At 38.9% G+C, this 24413-nt stretch overlaps 1 protein-coding gene across 1 annotated transcript in view; it reads right to left on the bottom strand.

Moving 5' to 3' along the window:
* The window catches only part of CREB1 (cAMP responsive element binding protein 1), a 44141-nt gene extending 21086 nt beyond the window's left edge, over window positions 1-23055 (bottom strand). Inside the window, exons 1-2 of the mRNA XM_070933215.1 lie at window positions 22867-23055; window positions 3574-3695 (exon numbers count right to left, since the gene is read on the bottom strand). Of these exons, the coding sequence (XP_070789316.1) occupies window positions 3574-3687 (114 nt within the window). The 5' untranslated portion in view covers window positions 3688-3695; window positions 22867-23055. The remainder of the gene's footprint in view (window positions 1-3573; window positions 3696-22866) is intronic.
* Between the last annotated feature and the right edge of the window lie 1358 nt (window positions 23056-24413).

A 24413-nucleotide genomic window follows, 5' to 3' on the forward strand; every position in this document is an offset into this window, starting at 1 on the left:
TTGGCGGAGGCGTGAATCCGCAGAGGGAAGGCGCTCGTGGAGTTGACGGAGCCAAATTAAGCAGGCACGGCTGAAGAAGGAAGCAGAGGTGGCTGCTTTAACCGCCCATGCGGCCGCATTGTGAGTACGTCGGAAGTTAAACTCAGCTTTTCGGTCCTCTGAGCGTAAACCGTCGGCGACGTCGTTGGAAATTACAGAGGAAGCCGTCAGATTGGCCACTGGCGCGTCTACAGTCGGTAACTGAAGGAGATCTTGGAGACTAGGCGCCGAACAATAAAGCTTTTTGTCTAGTCCCGAAGGAGCGGGCAAGGAGGAGGGCGTGGTCCAGGATCGTTGGACCACCTCCGAAAAAAGCTGTGGACATGGAATAAAGTCCGCTTGCGCCTTAGGCGCCGTAAACAAGGCCTCATGTTGTTGAAAGGTACCGGGTTGATCAACTTGAGAGACTGGGTCAGCCATATTTGTGGCCAACTTGGCCTTGCGCAGGAGCGATTTGAACAGCGAGGGTCGAAAGAGCCCAGAGAAGGCTGGCTTTTCGGGTGGCATATCTGCATCATCAGATAAGTCCATATCCGACGGGTCGCACTCTCCCTCCTCCGAAGAAGACTCCTCGCGGTGACCATGGTCCAGATACATCTCGGACTCATGCGTCGTAGCCTGATACTGGGCAGGGACCTGTTGAGAGTCCCGGGCCCGAGGAGGAGGAGGAAAACGTGGCTGAGGCCAGGCTCCATATGGTGCAGCTTGTTGAGAAGTTGCTGCCAGTGTCCTGGTAACCGTGTCAGAGATGATCTGCTGAATATCATACTGAGAAGGTGGAGGAGCTGCCTCCGTGGCGCGCAAGCCTGCCGCCGTGGGAGTAAAGGTTGCCTCCGGCTGAGACCGCCGAGGAAGAATGGCACTGCAGGAGAGGTCCACCGGTTCCAAGCAGTGTGTCGAAAACGCCTCAGGGAAAACTTCCATGTTTGGCGATTGATGCAACGGTTGCAAAGGTTGTTGAGGAGCCTGATGGACGGGCTGGACCGTAGCTTCGACAACGGGCGAGAGTGGCGTCGGTAAGTGTGCGAAAGCAGCTTGTGTTGACAGGCTGCGCGCTTTCTCGAACTGGCGCTCCAGAGCCTTGTGTCTCCTGGAGGCGTCCTTGTCTGCAGCTGATGAGTGTTTTGTCTTTTTAGAGCGTGGAGCAGCTGATGAAGACGAATGTGAGGCGCGTTTACGCGACCTTTTACGTTGTTTGGCCTGGTCGTGAATGCGCTCGGGAGAGCTGTTGTTGTCCTCCAGATCGGATGAGAGAGCACGTTCTGCCATCTTGTAACTTGTTTTCCCTTTTTTTTTTTTTTTGGAAAGGAGGAAGATGAAGATTCAGTAAGTATTTAATTTATGTGGTTATATAGATAGATACAGAGGAAATAGTTGTTGATTATTATTTCTTTCTTTTTTTTTTTTTTTTTTTTACAGGAAGCAGTTGAAGATCTACGGAGTAAATGAAGATAGCCAAGGGCTAGCAGGTAAGTTTTCTAGGAGGAGAGGCGGGGGGAGGAGTTGGGGGGGGAGGTAATGCAACTAGCCAATTGCTCCAAAGAGACAGGCTAGTAGGTCTCCCAATGCTATTAAGCAGAAGATCGGCCTCTACGATTCACTGCGCATGCGTGAGGCTGTCACCAGGCAGAATTTGACAGCCGTTGTAAACTCCTCTCCTCGAGTATGGCAAATGGCGCCGAGCAGGGCTTGCAGAGCGAGGGCGACAGAAAGAATGGGAGGGCTGTTCCCCCTTTGAAGTCCTGAGCGGGCGATTAAATTTAGCCAAGGGCAGAGGCCAAGCGTCAGGAAAAGTCCTTGTGGGGGGAGGAGGAAGGCCGAGGGGCGCGAGCTGCGCTGATCGCAGTTCCCAGCGCTGAGGTGAAAAGGAAGAAAAAAGGCGCGCGCTTTTGAAATACAGTTCAAGCGGCGACGCCTAGAGCCCTCAGAAATCTGCAAAGCCGATGTAGAGACAGCCGAAGGCTCAGAAGCGCTTCCCCGGCTGTTTAGGTCGATAGGAGAGCGCTCCGGCAATTAAGGGGCGCACGTGGGGCGCTCCGGCGCTCGAGGATCGCTCCAGCGAAGAGGCATCCGAGGGGGAGGCGGCTGTAATAATCCCTGCGATGCCGACGGCGTGCGATCACTCAGAAGTGATCCAAACGCCGGGAAGCCCCCAGGACGATTAAAGGGAGAGGAGAGAGACGCCGCTGAGCATAGGGCGTCAGTCTCAAGCCGCCAAGGAGAAAGTCCAGACGGTGAGGAAGGCAGTGTGGGCAAGGCTGATTTTGCCACACACACCTGCGGCAGTTTGAAGAGGACAGTCACTAGGGCAGGCGTCAGTAAGATGGGAAAACACTGACAGCTTGCCTGAAGCAGCAGGCAGACTCACCACCCGGCAATTATAGAAGGGAAAAGGACTGGAGTTGGAGAATCCAAAGTTTCTGGAACAGTTCAGATAGCAATCAGAGAAATTTTCAGACAGTGTCACAGGCTCAACTGAGTGAACTAAACTGGGACTCTGTTGAGCAAGTGGGCGTGTCTGAAGAGAAATCTCTTAAAGGAACACACTCAGTGTAGGCTATCAACTACTGAACAACCCGAAGCTTTGGATTCTCCAAGCTGCGCGTTGGAGAACAATTATTTTTTGTCTACTCACAGTATATTGAAAGGCTGTGTTTGACTTACTGCAATTAATAGGATTTTAAAAGCCTTTAATTGTTTAAAATAAAATACAGTATTACAATTCTAAATATTTAAAAAAATAAGTTGGTTTTTTTTGCTTTTTACTCTGAATGGGAGGTTTGCCACAAAATTTAATTGGACAATCATTTGACCATAAAATTAACTTAATAGCTGCTGCCAAGGCTATTTCTTGAATCTACAGTGTGGCATTAAACACTACAGGGCAACTAGTAGATTTCTTATTGTACCTGACTTCTTTTTTAAAAAATGCAGGTATTCTGTAAAGCAAATTGCTAGCCTCATTGCTTATTTTTATTTCCAAAATTACCTCTTAGCATCAAATAAAACGGTGACAGCTTTAATCTGAAATATGCCTACATAGCTGGAAAAGAATAGAACTATGTAGGGACTACATAGATTGGCAGATTGTATTTTGGTACATTCATGCTTCACACAGATGCATAAAACATTACAAGTTAAAACATTCTCAGATTTATGCAGGACATTTTATGTTGGACATTTTAAGCTTAAAATATCCTTAATTCTTTCCTCAAAAGATCTAAAAAGGGACTTTATTATTTTAAGAGTTTTAAGTTCTACAATTGACTTATTACTGTAAATTGTTTAAAATATTTTTTAAAAAAATCTTGAACAGATGATACTATTTCCCACTTATTCTAAAAAAGATATATATAATGTATTTAAAATTACTTCAGTGCTTTAAAATGTGTCATTTCACTATGACAGTAATTTTGTAAATGGTCTCCTTTGAAAATGCCACAAAAATATCTCAAAATTTCCAATTTGTTCATCAAACCCAAAATGTTGCAGATCCCACAGCTGGAAAATAAATCAGTCTGTACAAATCTGTACCTGGGCCAATGTTGCAATTTGTGGTTGTGCCTGAACAGTCATCTGTTGATTTTCTGCCTCTGTAACAGCTGCATCTCCACTCTGTTGGTTCTCTGCACCAGATTCCATGGTCATTTAGTTATCTGTAATTATCATGATCATCATCATTCACATGTAACAAATAAAAAATATTTATTATAAAAATAATAAACAGATATTTATTAGTTATTATTTTATGTTATACTAGAACATCTTCATTTACATAGAAATAGTCTTGAATTTATGATTGATTGTTTAATGAAGTTCAAACTTATGTTGGTCTAGGAAACGATGCTTTATAGGCCATGGTAAAAGGTTGCACCATCTTTCTCCCCAAGTCACATGAGTGCGATCTGAGTGCTTAGCAACCTGTTCACACTTAAGATGGTAAGCGCCCTGCTGCCATTTACAATCTTCTCTACCACTTGTCTAGGGGACTCTTTTTCGTATATGGAGGCTGGCTTCAGTGGGGTGAAGAAACCAAATTCCTAAAGATCAGACTCCATTCTTGCATCCCACCGAAAACATTCCTTTTTACACGTGGAGGGGAACTGATATCCTTTTGAATGATTTAAGTTTAGTTTCTGCACCTCATGGAAGGAATTCCCTTCTGTGATGGAAAAGAGCTGAAGTCCTTTGAGAGGCAGTTTTTTCAACCAATCCATAGAGATGAGAGGAAGACAAAATCCAAGCAATTGTTTCAGCTCGAGAAGTGAGGCAGCACAGTTACATAAAGAACACGGGTGACTGGGAGGGGGGACGGACGGACTTGGCACAGGCTTCACATGAGTGTCTCTCCCTCAGGATTTCAGTGGGTAAGATTTTCAGCTCCTGAGCGTCCTAGAGTCTCCCTCTGCCAGAGGCATACAGTCTGCTTAATGAACCATGCAATCACTTAAAGACCACAGCCTGGAGTGCAGTAATTGAACAAAGCAGTCATGCAAATAGTCACATTTCACAATGATTCCAGTCCCAGTTGTGGTTAAGCGAGGACTGCGTTTGATAATAAATTAATTATGCAGTTCTGCACACAATTAGATTTAACACTACAAAAATAATATACAACTTTGCATTTATTTAGGAGTAAATTCAACTAAAATCAACTGGATTTATTTCCTACAGAAAACCTTATATAAAGTAATTGGTAGAACTTGGCTCCCTGTCCTGCCCTTGGCAACCTCCCAATCCTCTCAGACTCCCTGGAAGATCAGAGAACCTATTGAGTAAGTCAGACATGATGCAAGGTGAGAAGAAGGAAGAATCACTTTTTATTTCCAGAAGTTGTCTCTGATGATTTTTCTAATCTTGCTTGAGTATTTTCTGTTTTACATGTTTTATCAAAGATAAGAACTAGCATAAATTATAGAAGTAGCATAAAAAAAAATTATGAAATAGGGTTTTTTTGCCAAAAAAAGTTGCAACAAAATGTCAAGTAAGAGTGATGCTAAGATTAGATTAGATTAGAATTAGATTAATTCTAGATTTGAAGGGTCTAGTAATTAAAATACTAAAATTATCCTTTACTCCTGATGTGGATTTTTAACTGAAACCCTCCACCAAACAATAAACTCTGATAGCCTACCCTGTTTCCCCCAAAATAAGACATCCCCTGATAATAAGCCCAATCAGGCTTTTGAGCGCATAAGGCCAAAAGCCTTGGCAATAAGGCCAAGCGCTTATTTTAGGGTTCAAAAAAAATATAAGACAGGGTCTTATTTTTGGGGAAATACGGTAGTTTATGATAAAACTTGCTATTGTTAAAATTTACCTAGCATGAAACTACAAGCATGCTGGGCTTTGACTGCACAAGTGACATTTTGGCCAATGTGTGCCCAGACTGACCATTCCCGTTCTTATTGTTAAGCAGGGAAAACTACACATGGTACAGCTTCAACTAAAACTGGCAATCAACTCCATCTTACAAAAAAGCATTATGGGAAAACCTTCATTGAGCCAATAATAAAGAGTGAAGGAGACTAATGTCTATGGTTGATCTAATGCCAACTGTGCTGAATAAAACAGTGTAAATTAAAAGATAAGGAGTAATGACAGAGCATGAATTAAGAAATGGAATGAAAAATACTTATGTGTCTGGGGAACTAAGAGAAGGAGGAAGATTATAACTAATATCAACAAAGCCAATTTGATCTTATGATGTGTAGTTGATTAGTACCCGCAGGGAAGTAAATCTATACAGGTAGTCCTCGACTTACAACAGTTCATTTAATAACTGTTCAGAGGCACTGAAAAAAGTGACTTATGACCATTTTTTACACTTACAGCCATTGCAGCATCCCCATGGTCACATGATCAAATTTCAGATCATATTTATGACAGTTCCAGTGACCTGGGGTCATGTGATCAGCTTTTGAGACCTTCTGACAAGCAAAGTCAATGGGAAATCTACATTCACTTAACAACCATGTTACTAACTTAACAAATGCAATAATTCACTTAATGATTGTGGCAGGAAAAATTGTAAAATGGGGCAAAACTCACTTAACAAATGTTTTACTTTTTGTGGTTTATAACTTGAGGACTACCTATAGTGTAATAATGAATGACAGAGCTTTAATATAGGTCAGGAAGTAGGAATTGTTATTTAGGATGTTATAGCATATGTGAAAATAGATTTAATAGATTGGTAGTAGCTGCATATTATACTTCAGTGAAAGGTCTTGATGGGAGAAGCTGAAATGAGTGAGGGAAAGTTCTGAACAATCGTAACCCAAAGGAAATAATGATTCTGTGATGGGACATGAATGGATAAAGACAAGAAAGCAAAGAAGTGACTGGGCCATTTGTGGAGCCTACAACAAATGAGGATGGTGATCTGTTTCATGAGTTCTTGCTTATAGTAAGGGAATATCTCAAGTTAAATGGAAAAAATGAGAAAGCTCCTTGAAAGAAGCATGAAATGGAAGAGGCTGTGCATATAACAAGAATGGCTGCTGCATAATTGAAAAGAATGTAATCAAAGGAACAGTTAAGATTAAAAGACAAATGAAACACAGAATTATTTTAATGGAAATATGAAATTGTTTCAGAAATGAGAGAAGAGGGATAAAAAAAGACATGATCTGGGATGAAACTGATATGAGGGAATGTTGGAGAAAGTAGCTGGAAATTTGTATAAGAATTTATATTTATTTTATAGTTATATGATAAAATAATGAAGCAAAAATAAATGCTATACAAACTAGTACTGAAGAAAAAATAACCAATAACCAATGCTGTAAGAATGTTGAAAAAAGAGTAAGAATGCAGGTGCACAGAATTTCAAAATGAAAGAATTGAAAGTTGGAATAGACCCAAAGATCAACCAGTTCAACCTTCTGCAATTTGGGGAGGGGACTAAATTATATGTGAGAGATGGCTTTTCAGGCACTTTAAAAAAAAAAAAAAATCCAGAAGTGGAGAATCTACAACTACCACAGGTAGACTTTTCCACTGCTGTTCAGATCTTATTAACGGTAACTTTTTCCTTGTATTTAAAACTTTATAGCTGCAATTTATAAGCAATATTTCTGGTATTAGTTTATATGGCAATGGAAAATAGTTTCTCACTATCTTCCCTGTGAGTCCCTTTTATATTAATGAATACAAATACCATGTCTCTCCTTAATCTTCTTTTCTCTAGATGAAACATCCCAAGTTCCTTCAAACCCACAATAGGGTTTATTCTCAAATTTCTGAATTAAATTTTGCCTTCTTCTAAACCTATTTTAATCTAACAATATCTGTTTGGAAATGCGGTGCCCAGAATCATTTACAGTATTCTATATGAACAGAGGGGTGTTCTGATGCACCCCAGAACTGTATTAGCAGATATGTCACAATGCTGCCTCTTTTTCAGCTTGCTGTCAATGAGCATAGTCCTTCTCTAATGTTCTGCCCCAAGCCATCTTGGCTGAATTCATAAGTCATAGTTTGTGCACTTGCACATCAAATCACAATGCTTTGAAGTGGTTAAGTTTCAAAGATCAAATGCAAGCCAAAAAAATGTCTATTTAGATGCCAAGGCAAGCTATAATTTGTATAGACAACATTGAAATGAAGCTAAAAGGAGAAAATCTCTTATTCCGGATTGGGTCACTAACTTTATTATCACTGTAGTAATAATGTACTGTATTTTTCAGATTATAAAACGCACCAAGATTTCAAAGAGGTAAGCAAGAAAAAAAAGGTTTTTCCCTCCCCGGCCCCCAGGAGCACTCTGCAGGCCTCCCAAAGCCTCTGCGTGTCCTGTTTTTGTGAAAAACGGGCCAGAGTTTCACAAAACCCGGATACCCAGGGCGGAGCTTCGGGAGGCCAAAAATGGATGTATTTGGTGTATAAGATGCACCAACATTTCCATCCTTTTTTTAGGGGGGAAAAAGTGTGCCTTATAGTCCGAAAAATATGGTAATCAATATTGCAAAACATTCACTGATTATAGTTTATATCTAGGCCCCAATTTAGTATATATCCACAATAATTAAATGATTTAGATTAATAATTAATTATCCCATAAGCTACCCAGAGTTTCTTGGGATAAGATGGCTCACTAATAAATTTTACAAATAAATACATAAAATAAGGTTCCCACCCTCTTTAGAACAGCTTCTGTTTCTCTTATTAAAAACCTGCTTGCTGTTTTCCTCCTCTTGGAGAATACTGTTCTCTGGGAATTTTAAAGTTGTTATCCTAACATATCTTTATATCAATTTAAATGTACTAAAGAATTGCACTAATGAGATTATTTTTCATTGCGACAAGTAAAAATTGTAGTTGGCAGATTTTTCCTCCCTATACAATTTCTGACAATTTTAGTCATAATAGGTAAGATTATTTAACTGCCATGATACTGTGTTGTTCTTGCCAGTTTTTACCAGGAGAAAGCATTTGTCTACAGATCAGACTAAAGTGGGGGGGGGAGGGAAGGGAGGGAGAGAAATTCTTCAAGTGATCACTCTTTGGTCAACCTCCAGAGAATTTACATTAGCGGCTATAATCAGAAAACCAACCAAGAATCTACAATTGATGTGCAAGAGTCAGACCAGAATGGGTTCCACCGAGCAGTCTTCTAGAATGACCCTATTTAGTATGTTCAAATCAAAGCAATTAGCCAATTTTGTAAAACAGGAGATTGTAAAGCTGGAAGTCCCATCTTTGGCTGAACAGGAAAGAAAGGCAAAGTTTCCATTACAACTCAGGAAGAAAACTGATAATGATTGTTTAAAATTCCATCATTAATGCTCCTTGCCATTACCAAGAGCTTACCCCAATTAGTAAAAATAGCAAAATTAAATTCAAAAAGAAGTGCAATTTTATTTAGAAGCTTTATGGAACTTAGTTACACATACACAAAATAATCTTACACCACAATAAAATATTCTGCACCAGTATGATATAGAAGCTAGAATGAGATTCAGGTCCACCTTCAGCCATGTAAGTTTACTTTAGTCAAGCACTCTCTTGAAAGCCAATCTAATCAAAGGCTTCCATGAAGAAACATTGAAGGAGAGAATAATATACATATAAGCCACTCTGAGCTCTGATGGAAAGACAAAATACAAATGTAGGAAATAAACATAAATGCTTACACAGCATTTTATAAATGCAACTGGGAATATGTGTCATGGAACAAACCTGCAAACTTTAAATGACCAATCAACATTCAAATTACTACCATACTTGAATTAATTTTCATTTTCTTTAAATCTATTTTACTACAACCTGATCATATTAAGAAAATACGTCTATTTTTCCAATTACCCATGAATAATGTTGTGGACTGAAGATTAAAACAATACTCTATGCCTAAAACAATGGCTAGCACCTCAAATACTGTAGCAATGAAAGCCATCTTGACTTTTGATACTAGTACTAGCTCTTGCAGACAATAGTAATTGTCTGACAGAGCTTAATGGTAACATAGCCAAGATCATCTAATGACATTCTTGGCTTAGTAAACATTAAAGATAATCCTCAATTTACAACATTTCAGGGTCGATAAAAATCAATGATTTTTTTAAAAAAATCAAAAAAATCAGATTTTGATTTAAATCGGATTTTTTTAAAATAAAATGCTTTTTGAGGAAAATATATTACCATCCAAAGGTTATTCCATCATGAAATAAAGATTAGTTTTTTAATTATGTAGAATAAGGCTGTATATGTTTAATTTTTTTGGTAAATAAATTCCATTAATCCATTCACAATGTCATGCTCTTCCAGAGGTTTTTGTAAGATTATTGGGCAGTTTCTCTGCCTACAAGATATTATCACAGATGCTTGGTTTACTTTTGCAGTTCTCAAAACTGAATTTGACTCAGCAGAGATCACATGCCTCTTCTTCACAGCAAAAATGTTATAACATGAACAGAGTTGAGAAAAAGACCTTAATCCTATTGTTCTACAAATCTATGAATACAGAATCAATCCCTTCAGTGCTAAGTTTCAAGAAGTTCAGTGAATAGAATAGAAACAATATTTTTCTGATTGTTTGGAGTGGAATAGATTTGCACAAGAAGAAAGTGAAACTAAGTGTGAGGAGGTAGGGGCAAGCAGACAAGCAGTACAAAATGAAAATGAAACTTTCTGAGCACAATACTGCACAGCCACAGACAGACAAGTCTTTGGATCTTTTTGTGTGTATGACCTGAGGTTTATCACATTCTTTCCTTGGAGGAAAAAACCTATAATGGCAGCAGGCCATAAAAGAAACCCAGTTTAGCAATATTTTAATGAAGTTCCTTTACCTATCGGTAAGGCAGGCATGCGTGCAAACTGCAAACACTGCAGCAAAGAAATGCAAGGCCTGGTGGCCCGAATGAGGCAACATCATGAGAAGTGCTGTGATAAAGATGATTAAAGAAACACATTTGAACAGGCAGGATCTTCAGGTTGGTAAACATTTTTATTGAATCATATTTCTAAAGGCTGCCTTGAACTGTCATGTTTGAGCAAAATTATATTTCTTATTATTACTGCATGTTACTGTCATTTGGTACAGTTATGAAGAAAAGCAAATATTCCTTTTGGGGCAGTGCTGTGTACAATAAGCAGAAATTGTATAAACAATAAAATAACAGCATTGACTTTTTTGTTTAGGGGAATTCATGGATTCTGGAAACTATCCACCTTCAAGATCACCATCCTTCTGTTCTACAGTTTCAGAGTTATCCATCCAGGATAGTGCTTCATTAGCATCATCATCATCAGACATCCACAGCCACATATCACTATCACCTAAAAGAAAGAAAAAACCCTTCCCTCCTGGAACCAATATAGATAAGTTTGTGATAAAAACGAGCAGATTAGAAAGAGAGTTAATTGATGAAAAAATTGCCCAGTTTGTTTATGCAACGAACTCTTCTTTCCGTCTGACTGAGAACCCACATTTCATTAATATGGTTCAGTCACTGAGACCAGGATACAGTCCACCCAGCAGAGCAGATGTTGCAGGGAAACTACTGGATAAAGTGTATGACAGAGAAATGGAGCAATGTGCAAAAGCTCTGGAGGGTAGAATTGTTAACCTAAGTATTGATGGGTGGAGTAATGTCCACAATGATCCTATTGTATGTGCTTGAATAACAACAGAAGAAGGGAAAGTCTTCCTTGCACAAACAATTGATCCGTCAGGAAATGCACACACAGCAGAATACTTACAAGAAGTGGCAGTAAAAGCTATAACAACATGTGAACAAAAATTCAAATGTCTAGTATGCAGTTTGGTCACAGACAATGCTGCAAATGTATCCAAGATAAGAAGAAATTTAGAAGAGCAGGAAGGGAATACAAAGCTAATAACATATGGTTGCAATGCTCATTTGCTGCACCTCTTGGCCAAAGACTTAAGTGTTCCAGAAATAAAGACTAATGTTGAAATTGCTAAATACTTCCGTAACAATCATTCTGCTGCAGCAGCTCTGAAAAGGATGGGTGGAACCAAGCTAACGCTCCCACAATATGTTAGATGGAACTCTGTGGTGGACTGTTTTGAGCAGTATATCAAGAACTGGCCTATTCTGATGACAGTTTTTGAAGAAAATCGAGATAAAATAGATGGCACTGTCACGGCCAAAATCCTCAACATCGGGCTTAAGAGAAATGTTGAACATATGCTGAGCATCCTGAAACCCATCTCTGAAGCTTTAAACAAAATACAGAAAAATAGCTGTTTTATTGCTGATGCTGTTGAAATTTGGAAGGAACTGAGTGAACACTTAAAAACAGAACTACACATGGACAGAATTAAATTACAAGCATTAAAAAAACAAATGGGACAAGTACTGTCTCCAGCTCATTGTTTGGTAAATATTGTCAATATCCAGTATCAGGGTCAAAACTTAAGTGCTGAGGAAGAGGAGTTAGCTATGACATGGGTATCCAGCAATCATCCATCGGTAATGCCAACTATAATAAACTTCAAAGCTAAGGGGGAACCATTCAAGAAATATATGTTTGCTGAAGATATTTTAAAGAAAGTCACACTAGTGAACTGGTGGAAGTCACTTAAGCACTTGGATTTAGAGACTGTTCAAGTAATGATTTCACTTTTAACAGCAGTAGCTTCTTCTGCAGGCGTTGAAAGAATATTCTCTTTCTTTGGACTCATTCATTCTAAATTGAGAAATTGTTTGGGACCCGATAAAGCAGGAAAGCTTATTTTTCTTTTCCAGATTATGAACAAAGAAGATGAAGATGTCGAGTGAGCTACAGAGGACAGTATTTAAGTTTTTAATGTGTAGGCTGGGTTGACAGTCTAGGTTTCTTAAAATATATATATTTTGTTTAGACAAATTAGTTAACAAACATGGATGTTTGTTTAAGCAAATAACATATGCTGTAATGTTATTGTTTCAGTTGAATAAATCTATTTAAATTGTTATTATTAAGGTAATGATTATTTTTCTCCTTCCTAAGTACAACAGAAAAGTTGTCCAAATATGAATGATTAACCTATTAAACTGGGGATAAAAAAACTAATATGAAAAGTTGTTATTCTAAAAATCTTCATCTACTTGCATATTAAAGTTATACCAGCAAGAATTAGTCTTTATGTAGAAAACTATGATTTAAATCAAGCCTTACTGACTAGTGATTTAAATCGTGATTTAAATCAGTTTGATTTAAATCAAATCCACCCTGCAACATTTAGTGACCAAAGTTCCAATGGCACTGAAAAAAGTGACTTATGACCATTTTTCACACTTACAACTGTTGCGGCATCCCCTTGGTCATGTGATCGAAGTATAGATGCTTGGCAACTGACCCATGTTTGTGACAGTTGCAGTCCTGTGATCATGTGATCACTTTTTGCCTCCTTCTGACAAGCAAAGTTAATGGGGAAGCCAGATACACTTAACAACCATGTTACTAACTTAACTGCAATGATTCACTTAACATTTGCAAGAAAGGTTGTAAAATGGGGCAAAACTCACTTAACAAATGTCTCACTTAGCAGACATTTTGGGCTCGACTGTGGTTGTAAGTTGAGGACTACCTGTATTAATGTCACCTATAGATACATGAAATAGAACTGACCTATCCATATATGCAATATGAATTATTGTGTAATAATACACCATATTATTTATGTTCAGTTTATGTTCGTTAGACATGTAATCAATAGAATGTGCAACTTTATAACAAAACAAAACTCATGATGACAAAATCCCTACAGAAGGGATTTAAAGTTTTAATAAGATATTACCCAATTTTTAAAACACATTTTGAAGCCTGAACTCAGCCTGTTCAATTTTTATTCATATAATACATAGCAGAGTGGATTTGAATTAAATCACGACTTAAATCACTAGTAAAAAGGCTTCATTTAAATCAACTCAATTTAAATCATAATTTTTAAAGAGCAACTATCATCTCTGTCCTGCAGCGGCTCTTCCTCTGACCTGCTGTTGACTCACCGACAGTCCCATTCACTTTAATGGGACGGCTAGTGTTGCGGCAGTCACACAATAAGGTGAGGGATGTGACGGGCAGCAGGTGAGTGGATGCCAGCTAACAGGCGCTACCATGATGGATCTGAAATGATAGGTGCTCTTTAAATGTAAGGACTCATTCTTGCTGGTAGTTAGAATCTTTAATATTATTATTTGCAAACAAAATGAAGGTTTCCTACTTAGCTTGCAGAGCTTGGATTCATTGAATGAGTTTACAAAAAATGTTAATATTGCAGAATATACAGCCTCATGCTACATAACTAAGCTCTATTTCATGCTGAATAAACTGAATTATTAATGTATCTGAAATAGAAAACGATCTTTACATTTTTATTGCAAAACCATTTTATTAAAATAAATTTGATAAAAAAAAAAAACTAAAATCCGATTTAAATTAAAAAAAATGATTTAAAAAAAAACATTTTTATCCACTCTGATACACAGGGAATGTTCCAGCCTTGGAGATAGCCCAGAACTCAGTAGCATAGGACATGGTGTATTTTCAGAATACACCATTTAAACTATGCCAGATTAAAATGATAAATTAATTGGCTTTCATAATAAGCAGTACAGTACTGGATTATAGAAACAAAGTATGCATAAGTTTTTTGTCTATAGTATTCAGCCAGCTTTTTCTCAGCATACTTCTATGCTGTGAAGAAGATTGGATTTGATTATTCTGAGCAAACTGTATTTTTATATACAGAACTGATTTTTGGGTATGTGCAAAAGAATCATTGAAATACCTGCTCAATTAAGCAAGCCTGCAGCATACTGACAGAGAAAGTCAGATTTAAACTGTATCTGTTCTACCAAGAAATTGGGGAGTGCAGGGTGAAAACTTGGGATATTTCTCTCCCATCAAGGACATAAAAAAGTTCAGTCTCCTGAAAATATTTTAAAAAAAAAAGCTGAGACTTCTTTAAAATTATTTTGGTAAGTTTAACTCTTCAAGATAAAATGAATTGTACCTTAATGTACTGATGTCTGATAGCTTGGCTGAACTCAATGATTATCTTTTGAGAAATTCTACAACTGTCAAAGTGCCAAACGATCAAGAGCCAACTTCCCAGTCTTTGAAGGAAAATAGTGGTGAGGGGGAAGTACTTCCAGCAAAGTAGACAATAGTTAGCTTAACCCAAATATATGGTGAAATTCCTGAATATATGCCTTGAAAGTACTGCAATAACAGGATTCAGCAGTTTCGTTGAGAACAAATTGTGCCAGATTAAATTTATTGTGATTTGAGTAATTTTCCTATGTGTATGTGCATGTATACACACGTGCTTTCAAGTCATTGTTGACTCCTGGTGACTGCCAGTCTCTGCTGTTTTCTTGGCAAGATTTTCAAAAGTGGTTTGCCACTGCCTTCTTCCTAGGACTGAGCAAGAGTGATTGGCCTAAGGTCACCCAGTTAATTTTGTTCCTAAGGCAAGCTAGCACTCACATCTCCTGGTTTCTATTCTGGTGCCTTCAATCACAGAACCAGTTTCCTTAATAGACTGCAGGAATGCAATGGGCACAATGTATCTTGACATCATCACAGCACATGACAAACAGCCCATAACAGTATGGGTTTTTAACAAGCTTGTTAAGTGTGGAGTGGCATGATTAGGTGGGTACATAGCTGTCTTAAAAACATATCCAAAGAACGCTCATCAATGGTTCTTCAAATTAGAGACAGAAATGAAGAGATCAGTCTCTGTTGTTAAAGGTTTTTATTAATGACTTTGATAAAGAGGCTGATGGAATGCTCATCAGATTTGCACTAATACATATTTGGATGGTGTAGCCAATGACCAAGAAGAAAAAACTACCCTTAGAATTATCTTGATAGGTTGGGGAAAAAAGCTGAAAACAATAGAATGAAATTTAACAGTATAAACATAAATGAGCATTTCTTCACTTAGCAAACAAAAATCAAATGCAGATACAGGATGGAGAATACCCATATCTGGTAGGATGTTGGTAATGCCACTGGTTAAAAATATTTTGGAACAAGTATTGACCACAAATTGAATATGAGATAATATGTACTATTATTAATACAGTAAACAAATTCTGTGAGGCTACAGTGAAAACACATTACCATTTAGTGCAAATGTGATAAATTTTTAATAAGAATTTTTACTGAAGTCTAAAAAGACAGACAAAGACCTTCAACTGTTTACTTAACTTGAATGAAAGCAGTTGATGGAGTTCTTTTGATTTAAGATCAGCTGATAAGAGTGTTGGTTTATAGATCAATTAGAAAATTTTCCTTATCTAGATTCTGAATGTCCCTTATCTCTAAGATTTGAAATAAGCAAAGAGAAACAATTAGTCTGATGATACACTACATTATCTGATACACTACAAACTAAAGAAGTATATCATCATGCTCCTCTGACATGTTCTTTTCAATCATCCAGGAATTCTAAGTCTTTTTTGCTAACCACTATTAACCCAGCATTGAACGGTATCAGGTTTCAACAGGATTAATAACCCAGAGTGTAGTATTCAAGGGTCTCATTCACATGCATCTCTTCCTTTAGTATCTTGCTGTCAGTTTAACACGGAGACTACCATTCACTTAATTGGGATTGAATCATTTCAATTCAATGTAATTTTAATATAAATGGTATGCTTAGGGCAATTATGGAACTTACTATTAACTGGATATACACCTATGCAACTTAATCTCAGGAGAAAAAGGCACAAACTTTTTAAAAAATGTTATATAAATGTCCTATTAAAATGCAGCCTTAACTATTTACAAATGTTGAAGGTAGTGATACCAGTTCAGAGTCTGGAGTCCACATATGTTTTTTTAAAGGATTTTAAAACTTGCATCTTAATTTTCTTTCTATATACTTATGATATTCTACACAGTGACTACATTCATTTTACATAATCTAGATATAAGGATATAGCAATAGCACTTACTTATATACCGCTTCATAGTGCTTTACAGCCCTCTAGGTGGTTTATATTGCCCCCAACAATCTGGGTCCTCATTTTACCCACCTCAGAAGGATGGAAGGCTGAGTCAACCTTGAGCCTGGTGAGATTCAATCTGTCAAAGTGCTGGCAGCAGAAGTAGCCTGCAGTACTGCACTCTAACCACTGCGCCACCGCAGCTCATATAACTAGCTCAATAGGCAATGTCTACACTATTAATGGTTTATTTATGATACAATACCATTCCAAACTACAGGCTCTGGATGGTGCACAATTTTATCAGTCACTGAATCAATATAGTGTTTTCTGTGAAAAGGAAGGTTTGATTATCTATAAAATAGAATATTAACAATTTAGAAAAACATGGGAATGTTATTTTGGGGTGCTATATTGTTTTTCCAAAAATGAACACTGACTTTTAAAATACTACTGTCTTTACAGAATTAGCAGAATTTTATTCAATAATTTTATTAAAGCAATGTACAATTGTAAATGGCCCATGGTAAATTCTCTAACAATACCAATGTAATAGCATGAGAATTAGATGCATTAATAATAAATATATTACCAAAACAATTTTACTTCCAAAAGAAATAGTTTGTGTATCCCTCAGCCTTCTATTTCACAGCTTTATCTTGTGATATAGAATTGCCCCAACATTATGTATGGAACCCATTCTCCTACAGTTCAAGGTGGCTATTAAGACTTAGCTATTTTCACAAGCCTGAACTTAATGTGTTTGTGGAGCCCTTTGTTTAGACTGTTTTGTTGTATTAATTGTATATTTGATATACTGAATGCAGAAAGTTGATCTAATAAATATTTTAGCTTTAATTTTAATGGCAAACAATGCACCTGAAGGTAGAATAAGAAGCAATGGATGGAAACTAATCAAGGAGAAGCAACCTAGAACTAAGGAGAAATTTCCTGTTAGAACAATTAATCAGTCAAATGAATGACTTGCTTCCAGAAATTGTGGTGCTCCAACACTGGAGGTTTTTAAGAAGAGAATGAACAAATGCTTGACTGAAATGGTATAGGGTTTCCTGCTTGAGCAGGGAGCTGAACTAGAAGATATACAAGGTCCCTTCCAACTCTGTTATATTAAAACATGGGTATCCAATCTTTTGGCTTGCCCGGGCAGCATTGAGTGAAGAGGAATTGTTTCGGGACACATATAAAATATGTAATATAGCTAATCTGTATAAATAACAATGTTAAAAATTTGCAATTTTGTGGGGCCACATTATTAGCTGTCCAGGGCTACATGCAGCCTGTAGGTCACAGGTTGGACAACCCGGTATTAAAATATTAGATATCTTATTTGGACAAAAATAAAATTAAAGATGGGTCTGGGCTAAATAAATCATTTATCTGCATTTACAGCTAGATAAACACCCATCGATTTCATTGCTTTCCTCTTCAAAAAAATGCTATTTTAAGTTTTTGCATAAACATGGTTTAAATGGGTTACATATTTTAATGGAGGTTAATGTTCCAAAACTCAGCCTTACTTTCAAGTGATGTGCATAAGTTTGCAGTTGAGACATGTAACTCAGACACCAAAACTACAGTATAACTATAAGCCTGCTGAAGTGAATCAGAGGGGAGCTCTATGGTTCTTGCAGTCTTAATAGATGAGTAATGGCGGACATGTTTCTCTTAAGTTAAGCTATTTGCATTACTTGCCATATGCTAAATAAATATATATTTGCATTACCAATTTTCTTCTATGTAAAGCTGCGAGTACTGGGTATGTTCTGGGTTGGTCATTCTTAAGTTTGCTGGACTGAGTGCTTATAATGGAAACATTTGAGTTATGTGCAAATTTTTAGGAGTTGCAGGCTTGGTTCTCACTTTATACAATGTGCTTAAATCAAAATGCATTTCTGGTTTTGTCTTATTTTTTACATGACTCCAATCACTTTGATAATAAAACTACCATTTATAGTTTAGCAAATGTACCCAGACATAAGATCATAAGATAGACAAGACTTTCTGCTATCATTAATGAAGTTAAGATGAGATATTTAGCAGAAATCCATCATTGATAGGCATTAAAATTGTAAGAAAACTTCTCCCACACATTTCCATCAATTCAAACTTCAGCCACAAGAGCTATTAGTTTAAAGTTTCACTTTGTATTTTATGACAAAATCATGATAGGCTGTGTATTTTCAGTGTGCAGGACTATTTGTCTGCTATACCCCGAACAACCAATTTGTAGTAGTGATTAAGGCACCAAGCTAGAAATTGGGAGTTCCTGCATTCTAGTCCTCCATTAAGCACAAAACCAGGTGACCTTTGGCTAGTCAATTCTTCTGAGCCCCAGAAAACAGTCAATGAAAGACAAACCACTTCCAAAATGTTTTTTGCTAAACTGCGGGTACCAGTTCAGGCAGTTGCTAGGAGTCAAGATTGACATGAAGGCATGAACCCCCCCCCCCAAAAAAAAACCCATGAATTAATTGGGACAGGTAGTTTGAGATAGATATTAAACGAAAGAAAGTGTGAAAATCATTTGTCAGCAAATGCAGGGCAAAAAGGAGTAACTGGTCTGGGGCAGCTTTATGAATTGATTCAAATATTGTGCAAGACATTATATGTTTGGTGCTTGTTTAGTAATATATTAATCCAGCTATTATGATGCATAAACCATGATTTGTGACTTGGTATAAGAGTCAATTGTGGTTCATTGAGATAATGGCTTAATAGAACTCCAGTTGATGAGAATTGTTTATCTTCAAATATGATCCTGATACAGGTAAACATTCCAGAAATTTTGAAATTATTGGGTTAAAAAGTAATTTTCTATACAATCCACAAGTAGACCACACAAATTGTCACATCTTTTGTTTTTATATTGGGTGAACAGCAAATAGATGGAAATATACAAAATCTGAATTTCATAGTTGAGATTGGGATTCATGTTTAAATAATAGACTTTAAGTAAGAAAATTAAAAGATATATAATATCAGGCTTTCCAATGTTAGGCTTGTAATGCATTGCTAAAGTACATTTAATTTTTCTGAAAAACCTTTACATATAATGTAGCAATTCGAAATGTCAAATTTTCAAAAAAAATGAAGATGGAAAAAAAGTCTGTATTCATTTGAAAACAAATTACAATAGCCTATTATAGTCTACAAAAAACTGAACCACTGCAACATTCGTTCAGCTCTATCTTTTAAGGCTACTAAATCAGGGTACAAAAATCTGAATAACTAGTAGTTGGTAGTAACAACTGACTGGATGATTTGGGCCTGTGACCCTCTCTTAACCCATCCTATCTCTTGGGGTTGTTATTGTCAGGACAATAGGAGGAGAAAGAAGTATTAGATAGTCTCATCATCTTTGACTTATATAAATAATAAAGGCTGGGGAAAAATCAAACAAGATACCAAAAGTCTTGTTCCTGCTCTCTTTTAGCAGTCTACATTTTTTGCAACCAGGTTTATTAGCCCTATTATATTTCCCAAGTTTTTCTTTTTGCTAATGTTTTCAGAGGCGTTTTTGTGAAGGCATTTATGGCTTGCAGCAGACAATCCAATGGAAAGCTCCCCTTACAAGCAAGATCTCTTGGAAAATAGATTACACACTTTTCTTTAAAATATTTATCTTCTGATGATATCCATATGTAACAGATTATGTGAAAAACAGTTACTGTATTTTAACAAATAAGGTGTTTAACCTTTGACTAGTATATAGGATTATACAGCTAACAGGTTTACAAAGTCTATAATCTCTTTAAGAAGAAACTGGAAACTTTTATTCAAAATACAGGAGGAAGAAAGCAGTCAATAAATGCATCCCAGATTATTGTGCTTGTCATATTAATACTATCCTACTAATCAAAAGAATCAAAATGATTGATCTAAATTCTAAAAGATATAGCAATGCAGTATAACCCTCAATATATGAAAAAATCAAGAACTTTTTGAATGACTTAAAGGCATAGCTTCCATTTTCTTTTCAGCATTGCAAGAATCTCAGCTTCTAGTTATGAAGTTTCCCCCAATTATATTTGAGTGAGAAACTTATGACTTTCTAAATGTTGCAAAACCACAACTCCTGCATCCCTGTGTAGTTCAGTGCTATCTGCATACTATCTGCAGTAGATAGTATTATTTGCACTAAACTACATGGAAAAGAATGTATGCCTAGAATATAGAGATGACTTTGGGTCATTTCTCTCTCAGCCCAACTCACATCACAAGGTTGTTGTGTATAAATAGGAGGCAACAACATATACGCTGTCTCAAGTTAACCAAAAATAAAAATGGGATATAATCAAATAAACTACTTTAAACCTTGATACAATAATCCTGATATTTTTCAATAACTAACATGAAGTATTGGACTGAAGGACAATTATTAGGGAAGTTAAAAAAAAAAGGAATGTGAGCACTTGTGTGTCTTATGTTTTAGCACTTTTAGGCCCAATTTTTATTTTTTGTCAAAGCATGTTGCTGCCAATTACAGATAGATGACTGCAATCTGTGAAATCTAACTAAATCAGCCAGCATCAACAGGGATACCCAGTTTATCCTAATCTGATTAACTAGTGCCAGGCTCTGGTTTTTAAACAGCCTCTAATCCCCCTGAGCACTTTTTCAGAGGTTTGGAAGGGGTCAATAGCATCCAGTCTGCACAAGCTGAATAATGTTTTGAAGAATTCAAAGTTGTAGTTTTAATATCCAATCTACGTGGGTGTGATAGTTAAATAACCAATTCAAACATAATGTATGTTACAGACTAATCTGAAACTGGAAAAAAACTACATTTTAAGTGTAAAACTCCCTTACATACAGTATCAGATTTTTTGAGTGCTAACTATATTTCTCTGAAAGCTAACAATATAGTATATGATTACATGTTCTCAGGCCTTAAAATATTCTAATTGAGCTGGCAGATTTGGAGTGCAAAAGTACAGATAATTTACAAGACAGAAGCACAAATACTGTCTCTATTACTATCACTTGAGGTTTTGCAGCACAACTCTAGTAGCCCTAATTCTAGGATTTCTTTATAGTATGTTTAGCACAATATACATTGTATCATTGCACAAATTATATTACTAATAAAGAATTGCTTCATTTAATATAACTCTTAACTTTACTGTGGTCATGGATTACTATGCTAGACAGGTGAAGTACAAAAAATGAAACTGGAGGAAAAGTGAAACTAAGCTCTCTCAAAAGCTGATACAAGTTTGTTTCAGATAGGCTCAGCCTTTCACAATATATAGAGAGTGAGCCGAGGGGGAAAAATTGTTCTAGAATGTAGGCTTGATTCAAAGAACTTTATTAGAAAGGGATTCTGAAAGCTTGTTAATCTCGGTGCACATTTTGGGCAGTCACAAAGATTAAAATGTTGAATTTAAAACATTGGGCTATGTGGAACTCTAGAAACAGAGGAAGAACGGCCGAGACTGCAGATCTAACTTGGCCAGGCTGCCCCAACCCCGTCAACCCTGCCAAGGAACTCCCTGCAGGAGAGGGGCGGGAAAATCCAAGCGGGTTTTGGGGCTGGGCCGCCAAACTCTTCCTTACCTAGGGCTAGGTGGCCAAGCTGCGATGGGGGAGGAGGTTGGCGGGCAAGAGAAGCTGCAAAAAAACGGGGTTGTCTGCCAGGGCAAAACAGCTGCTCCCGAGTCACCACTGCAGCCGAGCGGGACACCCGCGGCCGAAGCGAAACCAGCCGAGGTTTAGGCAGGCCCGTGCGAGGCGGCGCACGGAGGCTTCTCACCGCCGAGGAGGAAGGGGCCTCCCGCGCCGCCACGCCAAAAGGAGGAAGGCGGCCGGGAGCGATCGCCCAGGGCCGCTTCTCTGCAGGCGCGGAGGTCAAGAAGGCGGCGGTGGCGAGAGAGCAGAGTTCCCGCTACTGCCCCCTCCCCAGAACCCTGGACGGCCGCTGCCGAATCGTCCCCTCCCTCCCCACCAAGGAAGCGCGGTGGCGGCGGCGGCGGCGCCGTTCCCTCCGCTGCTCGCTCGGCCGGCCGCCGTCTCCATCCGCCATTATTCTTTGTTCCTCGCGCGGGTCGGCGGCGGCTGGGCTCGGCGGGAGAGGAGCGACTGCGGGGAAAGAGGCGCCTCCATTTTAAAGTAAGGCCACCCCGAGGCGGAGGGGGAGACGACTGGGCGCTGCTGGGGTGGCCAGGCCGGGGCTCGGCTCTCCGTCGTTCCTTCCTTCCCTCTCGCTCCCCGCGACTGCCGTCTCCCTCCACCCCCCCCCCCCCGACACCCGCTCGCGAGGCAACCCCGCCTCAACGGCCGCGCCGCTGCTGGTACTGGTGGTGGCGGCCCTGTGGCTGCCGCCCCTCCCTGTTTTTCTTCTCGGGCTGTTAGTCGCCTTCCTTCCTTCTCTTTGCTTTTCTCCTCTTACCGGCTACAGGCTGCTCCGTCACTGCTTTCGTTCGCGCCTAGGCTCTCGCCGCAGTTTTATTCTCTCCCCCACGTAACACACCGCGTCAAACTACACCTCCGCCGCGTCACTCACATAACACACACACGCTCTCTCAGGCTCTCCCAGCCCCGGCGACAGGCAGGCAGCAGCGGCCGACTGAGAGGGAGAGAGAGGAGCCAGCCAGGGAGCAAGCGCCGCCGAGCATGCCTCGGCTCTCCTCCGCCCCCGCCCCGCGCACGCCCCCTCCCTCCTCTCTGTGCACGGAAAGAACCGAACGGCCCCCACGGAAATGCCCGAAGGGGCTGAGCGGCCGCGGCGGAAAAGAACGACCGACAGACTGCCCACGGAATGGCGCGGGGAGGGAGGGGGAGGGGGGAGGGGGATAACGCCTGCTTTTTCAAGCGGGAACGATCGAGCAGACATTTTAGTTGCTCAGCCTGACCGAGAAATCGCAGATCCACGTTCATGATCGAAGAGGAGGGCAGGGCTACGAGGAAGAGCACGCCTCTCCGTCCGCTTGCTTTCTCGGCAGAGAGGAATGGCTCTCGCTTTGCCCAGTAACCCTCCGCCACTCCCGTGGTAAGCGAAACGGAGGTTATGTGTTAATGCCAGGGGCGCAAATTTCCGAAAGGAAATGAGTGCATCCGAAGGCAGCAAGAGCAGTCCGGCGAATACTGTAAGGGAGCGGCTGGAAGAGCAAAGCCGGAGAGAATTTAGGGTAGAAAGCAAGGCGGGCGGAGGGAGATTGCGATTCTGCCTGGATGGAAATTGGCCACTTTTGCAAAAGCGTGCCAAGACTTGGAATTGCAAACAGAGAAACTTCTTGAACGGGTTTTTTTTTTTAAAGAAAGATGGTCGCACGTGAGGAAATAAGAGAAATGATTTTTGGTAGGAGGAGAAACGTGTTGGTCTATGGTAGCAAACAATCAGACGTCTGGAAGCAACTTCCGTTTTAGTTTTATAAGATACACCTTTAAATTTTTTTTATTTAAAATGATTATATATTTAGCAAAACGTGCTGGAAAAAATATTAATGCGTTTCCCTCATTTTCGAATGCCTGTTTTGGGATGAGAACCAAAAATCTAGCCCAAGTTAAGACAAAACCCTACTGACGGGTTCAAAAAAAGCATCTCAGTGGGAAACTAGCCTTGCAAAAAACAGAGCACCTATTTCTACCATGGGTGAGTTTCAGAAAACATTCTTTTGTGATCCCACAGTGATTCCCAAAAAAGAATGATAACTTGTTTTTCCATATTTGATAAATTATCAAATATTCCTGCAGTGTATGGAAGTATCTGTATGGTACAACACTGGAGAATAAACTCATCAGGACAATATTCAGCAGCCATCTGCATTTGAGAGACAAAGGCCACCCTTTTGAAGATAGGAAAGTCCACATTCTGGACAGAGAGGACTGCTGGTTTGAAAGAGAGGTCAAAGAGGCCACCTATATTAAAATTGAACAGCCCTCCCTCAACAGTGGGGGAGCGATATGATACCATCAATCTCCTGTTTACAAGTCCTT

Source organism: Pituophis catenifer, unplaced genomic scaffold (genome assembly GCF_029215685.1).
Source record: "Pituophis catenifer annectens isolate HBS135680 unplaced genomic scaffold, rPitCat1.0.hap2 SCAF_1, whole genome shotgun sequence".
In the NCBI taxonomy this organism is placed as follows: Eukaryota; Metazoa; Chordata; class Lepidosauria; order Squamata; family Colubridae; genus Pituophis; species Pituophis catenifer.